The sequence below is a fragment of the Thermobia domestica genome, chromosome 18 (assembly GCF_964235325.1).
Source record: "Thermobia domestica chromosome 18, izTheDome1.hap1.1, whole genome shotgun sequence".
Taxonomy (NCBI): domain Eukaryota; kingdom Metazoa; phylum Arthropoda; class Insecta; order Zygentoma; family Lepismatidae; genus Thermobia; species Thermobia domestica.
Window position 1 is genome coordinate 34,823,059 of NC_137471.1, and position 7,237 is coordinate 34,830,295.

The 7,237-nt window shown below is 36.3% G+C and overlaps 1 protein-coding gene across 1 annotated transcript; it reads right to left on the bottom strand.

Moving 5' to 3' along the window:
- Nucleotides 1-6,222: 6,222 nt before the first annotated feature.
- On the bottom strand, nt 6,223-6,642 carry LOC145675048 (protein GVQW3-like). Its single transcript, XM_081745413.1, has one exon. It carries the CDS (start codon nt 6,640-6,642, stop codon nt 6,223-6,225), a length of 420 nt encoding a protein of 139 aa, XP_081601539.1.
- Between the last annotated feature and the right edge of the window lie 595 nt (nt 6,643-7,237).

The window sequence follows — 7,237 nt, forward strand, 5'->3', positions numbered from 1 at the left end:
CTCGATTATCGGAACAGCCCTAGAACTAGGGAAATCGTAATTTTCATAAATTAACACTGAATTAGCAACCCTGCTGATGTTTCAGTGCATCCATACGTATGAGTTGTGGGTCAGTTTACATGTTTTGCAAAAAAAAAAAAAAAAAAAAAAAAAAAAAAAAACATTCGGTTACATCTGGCAACGCTGTGTGGTTCCTATTGTACTTCAATCGCTGCTTCCTAGTTTAAAAATATATGCATAAACAAGGCTTCATTTTGGTATAACCATTATTTGTGTTTCACTTCAGGTTCAAAAGTTATACTATCCCAAACTCCGGGTTGCATTGTATATTAGTAGAGACCGGATGTTTAGGCACTAAAAACCTGTAAAATAGGCAGGCAAATAGGCACTAAAAATTTAAAAATAGGCAGTAAAATAGGCACTAAAATATAGCTCGAAATAATGAAGATAAATACTTAATACCATTAAAAAATAGGTTCAGGTCATAGATAATGTTCAAAGAATATAGAAACATACCTGTTTGTTAATATCTTATTTTATTGTACACATAAAAACGAAGCTTGTTATGCATTCATACATACTGGGTGAACCTAAAAGATCTGCATATACTTCGGAAGGTGATTCGTGATATCAAAAGAAGACATGTTGCATGATGCATATCAAAAGAAGACAATAAGTCCTGTTGCATGTTATGGAATTCCGCGTCGTGTACGAGTGACAGGGGTGCCATCTTAAAATTGAAAATCGAATCCTGACAATTGGAACGAGACATAAAAGTGTGCACATACTTCGGGAGGTGTTTCCTGACATTCAAGAGGACTTTTTGTCTTCTTTACATGTCACGAATCATCTGTCGAAGTATGTGTACGATTTTCGATTCCAAGTTGGCACCTCTGTCACTCGTACACGACGAGGAATTCGACTACATGCAACAGGACTTTTTGTCTTCTTTTCATGTTACGAATCACCTCTCAACGTATGTGCACACCTATCTGTTCCGTTCCAATTGTCAAGATTTGATTTTCGATTCCAAGTTGGCACCACTGTCACTCGTACACGACACAAATTCGACAAAATACAAGAGGACTTTTTGTCTTCTTTTGATGTAATTAATCACCTCCCAAAGTTTATACACATCTTTGTAGTTCACCCTGTATGTACATTGTAACGTAGCACGTGTTTGTATTTACAAACACTTATTATACTTATATATGCGTCTTTATTTATGTTGTATAAATTATATATTTTCCCAATGAAGGCTTATTTTAAAGAAAATGCATAAAATAGGCAACATTAGGCACTAAAGCAATTATTTAGGCAGTAAAGGTCGAAATAGGCAAAATAGGCAAAATAAAATTGGCTTAAATCGAAACTATAACCCCCCACATAAACTTTGAAACATTATTTTTGATCATATCTTTAATACTAAAGAATAGGCATTTTGCCTAACATCCGGTCTCTATATATTAGACACTCTGTACATTATCTGGGTTTAACTGTACAAAAAAGATGGGACGTATACCAATGAATAGACCTTATCAAGAAAAATAAAATGATATATATTAGTATACATTCTCATGCCTAATTTTTGAGAAAATTCACAAAAAATAATATATATATTGCAACTTAAAACTTGATGTTATATGATAACCATATCTAAGGCTGTACGTAAGGGGTCAGGAGCCCTCGAAATCCCGATTATTCTGTAAATTTAGTCTAATTTAGGAACAATTTTACAAATGTTAATATAATTTACCCTTATTTTGAGTTTAGACCTTCCGAAAACTTTTGACAACACTGAAATATTGGGTGTGTCCAGAAAGTGATGAGACTGGTTAAAAACTCAAAAACTGTTTTTGCACCACGCGTGATCCTCACTGCGTCAGAGCTCGAACCCGACTGCCACCAGTGTTGCCAAAATGTTGGCACAAAACGTTGCTAAACAAGAAGTGAAATAACTTCAATTTTGAGTTAAAAATCGCTATAAAATTATTCGTGAAATTGCTTAAGCATTGTTTTAAAATTGTAGATGTAAAATAAACAATGTGTTTTACTCACATCTTTGTCAACGAAACGCAACCAATCCTTAAATTTAGAAATCATATTTTGGAATCATAATAGTTCCGAAATAATTAACAGTACAGTACATACGTTATACTTTTTTTTAAAAAAAAAAAAAAAAGTGCACGATAATTAAAAGATGACACTGGACCAATACGACTATAACAAATACCTACTTCCCTTTTATTCACACATCTATAGTTAATATCATTGCTATCGATAATGCTCTATTACTTGTGCCTCTCAACGGATGCTCTGCAAACTAAAGGACAAGAAGGTTGTAATAATTTTTCTTACTTAGAGGACAAGAATAACAGATAATGCAGAATTGAGGAGGAGTGGTTACACTGTATTCCGAAACTCGTTACCACTGGTGCTGATTAAACAAACAAACAAACAAACAAACAAAAAGGGCATAAAAACTGCTTAAACCAATAATGCTTCTCTACAGACGGAGTGGTTGTTTTCAGCAAAAAGTCGCTAGATTTACAAGTAAGTCGCTAAATCGTCATATAAAAATCACCAAAAAAGTTGCCAATCGGAAAAAAATACTTTTGTCGCTATCGTGGAGGTTGAATCCCTTAGAATTAGCGACTTTTCTCCTAAATTGGCAACACTGAGTGCCACCCAGTGCGTTGCTTAGCTTGGACCACCCACTACAATCCCCCCGAGGAGCGTGCTACTGGCGACTGGAGCGTCGCGTGGCGACCAGTCTCTTGTCATTTCTGCGTTATTTCCCGCCTGTGAAGGTTCAACTAACACTAAAGTAACCACATCAAGCTTTCTTTTATGGTTCTAGGAAAGATAACAGTACGCGTTATTCTTAACGAAATGTACCCCAAAATTATGTTAAAGTCTTAAATCTTAATTTTGGTTTATGGTTTAAAGGTAATACATATTCTGAAGAATTTATTATATAGCACCATCGTCACTCTGAAGTAGAAAGCAACGGAGGTCAATTGCCCCTTAGATTTTCGAAAAAATGGGTTCAGTTCTTCGAAATACAAGCCAAAACATATTAGATTTGCTCACTCATCAACTACAATATTCAATATGTTTACTGTAGTTTAATAAAGTTATGGAATAAATCAAACCAAACCACTTGGAGTGACAGCTTTTTGTGGATCCGAGCCGCTCCAACGCCATCTGTTAACGACCGGCTGAACGACGTCCAGCCTGGCGACTAACATGATCAGTGCTCTACGTCCACCTGTCTCTAATTGGCGTATTAGGAGTTTTCTAGTCCTAAAAGTTATGCAATGTGCAACAATAATACTTATTTTCCACGAAGTACAGTCTTCTGTGCATCAATATATATATATATATATATATATATATATATGACTTCTGTTCATGTCGGTCTCCGCCCCGCCCCCTGGGAAAAAGTCCTGCGGGCGTTCCTGTATGGAACCATAAATCTAAAATATCGAATTGATTACTCTCCTGTTTCCATCAGCCGTCTAAATATGAAAAAAATCATTGCATCATTAAAATTTTTTTTCATCATAAGTTTCGTGACGTAAGATCAATGAACTACGGTCAAGCTTCTTTCTACCTGATTCCTGACACGTGCAAGTGTGCCATCTATTCGTCATAGCACAGTAATCAACCTCCATGATGTCAGTGTCCCGTTAAACTTCCGAGTGAATAAAAACCGAGGGACACTTTTGTTGCGGCGAGGTATCCTTGATTCGATCCCGGGTCAATTAAATCTGTGGTGGGAATCACTAACCATCAGGAAGTAGAAACAGAAGTGGCTGACTTCTTTCCCTCTAAGGACAAGACGTTGTATCGAGGAACAGCCAGGAAAATGGCCACAAACAGTCCAACAGGAATAGTTATACTTTTATCTTTACCTGCTTTTATTATACTGTAATAAATATATGTAGATACTTTATGTATCACAGTATTGCGAGATTTATGACTAAGTCCTGTAATATTGTAGAATTTATGTACTGCACATATAAAAGATAACTAGCTGTTAAATAACAGATCGTATCTATTGCTGTTTTTCTTATCTTAACAACGACACAGAAATTCCCAACAGTGACACAGAGACTCCTAGCAGTGACACAAATAATCTTAACAGTGACGCAGGCACTAAAAGTAAAAAATTCTCTTAACAGTGACACAGATATTCCTACAGTGACATAGATACTCTTAAGAGTGACACAAATACCCCTAAAGTGGCATAAAGTATTTTAACAGTGATATAAATACTTTTAACGGTGACACAGAGACTCCTAACAGTGACACAGAGATTCCTACAGTGACATAGATACTCTTAAGAGTGACAAAAATACTCCTAAAGTGACATAAAGACTCTTAACAGTGATATAAATACTCCTAACGATGACACAGAGACTTTTAACAATGACGCAGACTTCTAACAGTGACACAGAGATTTTTAACAATGACGCAGACCACTAAAACGACACAGAGACACCTAACAGTGATACAGAAATTCCTAACAGTGACACAAAGATTCCTAACGGTGACACCCATATTCTGAAGAGAGACACACATATCCCTGACACAGATACATCTCACTTGAAATTTTGACGTCTGCTAACGAATGTCTGAGAAATATTTCGTTAACATTACGTGACGAGACAGGTTTATTTTAATTTTAACCTTAACTTGGGAGACGCATGAATTTGAGATGGTAACAAGACAGCTTATTTAAATTTTCATATAAGCTTTTCTTGAAAGAAAAGAGACTAAAAACGCTACAAAATTAATTTTGTAAAATTTCATTTCTTTTTTTTTAAAAAAGAAATATGAAAAGCTAATTCAGCTTAGCAAAGGTATTTTCAGAATTATAAATATTGCTTGCTTTCCGTTCTTTTTAAAAATTATTTTTAACTCTCTCTTTAGACCAAAAATAATAATGCAAGATCAACCTGCATGGAAGGGTACTTCTTGAGGAGTATTTTAAGAAAAAAAAAATCTCTTCTCTGGAAGCTCACAAGGGAAATGAATCATGGAATAAATTCTGCAGAAAGCTCTTAAGTAAACGTTCTCATGTGCTTCAGATTGAAAGAGATCCACGCATTAAGCTCCTCTTCCCTCCCATATCACAGTCTGCCTCACCAGTTTCTCTATCTCTTCCAAATTAGAATGCAACTCGTTTCTTGTAACTATTTTCTTCGCTTAAAAAAGATATATAGACAAAAAAATGTTAATGGTTATTTCAGAGCTGCATGTTTTTAAAGAATCAGTTAGTAAAGGAAAACTTTCACTTATGAACCGTTGATGGCAAATTTATGCAAATGGCAAACTTGAGATATTACATCTTTCTTATTTTGTGTACACTTGGCAAGGATGCAAAATAAAGTGAATAATAATTTTAACATTTTATGTAATATATATAAACAGCTAACGAGGTTTCCGGGTTACTTCCATTTCATACTCTGGCGTTTGCTTTCTGGTTCAAAGTGATGAATTCACGCTTCATCTCTATTCCCTGTTCAGCGTAAGCTCTAAACTCCGATAAACAAAATATTAGTATCCTTCCGCTTGTCACAAATACGATTGGCTAGTGATGTATCACTCCCACTCCCCACGGGAAGGAGCAAATTATACGCGTGAATTTTGACAATACTGTCTCGTGTTGTCTAAATACTTACAGCAGCAGCAGAAAAGAAAGAAAAAACTTGAAAGATTAAAAAAAAAAAAGTATTTAAATTTCGCTGGTAAACAATTGTTGCTTAGTGAGTAAAGGTTTAGTTTGTTGGTGTTTCACCACAACATTCGCGGAACCGGAATTCATGCCAGCCATCTTTCAGACTTTAAAAGCAGAACACCGTCCACAGTTGAGTTGGCGCCAGAATTACTGCGCATGCTTAGTATTTATTTCTATTGTTTCATTAGCCACACTCGATTGAGTATTATTAGATAATCCATATTATATTTTTGTCATTTATAATAATATAGCAGTTTTATATGAAGCTTTATAGTAAAAGTAATAATCAAATCACATGAACTATTTTGCGGAGGAGTACAAGCGTCGGTAGGACAACAGCAAATCAGCGAGATTTCGTTTCACATGGTTTTGTTTATCGCAGTTTAGAGCTTACGGCGAACAATGTTTAGTGATAATTAGAATGAGAAACGCTTCACCTTCGTTAATATAACGGTCTAGTAGGTGCTGACAGGTTCTCACACGGTTTCGGCTATGCTCTTATCAAGTTTTTTCGAAACCCATCTCGCACAGATTTTGTGAAACGTGAGCCTGTTATGCATGATTTCATACGTAAAACCATGATTAATCTGCATATGGGTTGCCAGTTCATCAAAAGTCACTCTTCTGTTATTTAGAATCAAGAAACGGACTCGTTCAACAACGTTATCAGTTGTTGCTGTAGCTGAACGCCCTGCTCTTTGTTCATCCTTCACGCTCGTTCGACCACTTTTGAACTGTTCTATCCACTGGTAAACGCTTCGCAGTGGCCACACATTGTCCTGGTATTGTGCTGAAAGTCTTGTATCAATTTCCGCTCCTGGTACACCTTCCGACCACAAGAAACGGATGACAGAATGCTGTTCTTCTTTAGTGCACACAAAGAGTGGCGCGGCCATCTTTACTTCGTAACAGCGCAAAGCAGACTGACGTGATCACTGATTAACCTGATAAACCACTTCCTATATTCCTAATGGAAATTCAAATCGTTCCCACAATGCAACGAAAGTGACTCGGTGACACTACCGGATAGAGTTGTAACTAATTGCATCGTCTGCTACTGGTAGTAGATAAGTGTATCATTGGCTAATTCAACCAAACTCATGCGCTCTGAATGATTTGATTCGTTCTTGCTTTTAGTAGTTCGTAGTACCCAACTTCCTTGAGTAGCGGCGCCACGGTCTCCATAGTTTCAGCGGGAAGAGCAGCTGAAACCTCTTATACTATATTATTACTCTATGGACGTGATAACGCTGCAACCAGTTGTCAATGGCTGCAACCTACCAGAGGCGAAGACAACGGTGCCACCTAGCATCTGGTGAGCACAGAATGCTGTAGAACCAACCTGAAAAGATATATAAAAATATTGAAGTTACTTATTGACTTACCCTCACAATATTTAAACATGTTCGTTCATATGATCATGAGAAGAAGTTGGTATCTTTGAAGCTGCACTGATGCCCACTCTTGGATACATTTCTAATTGTAGTTTTT

Coding starts and splice junctions, on each gene's coding strand:
- LOC145675048 (XM_081745413.1), bottom strand. CDS start 6,642: ATGGCCGCGCCACTCTTTGTGTGCACTAAAGAAGAACAGCATTCTGTC.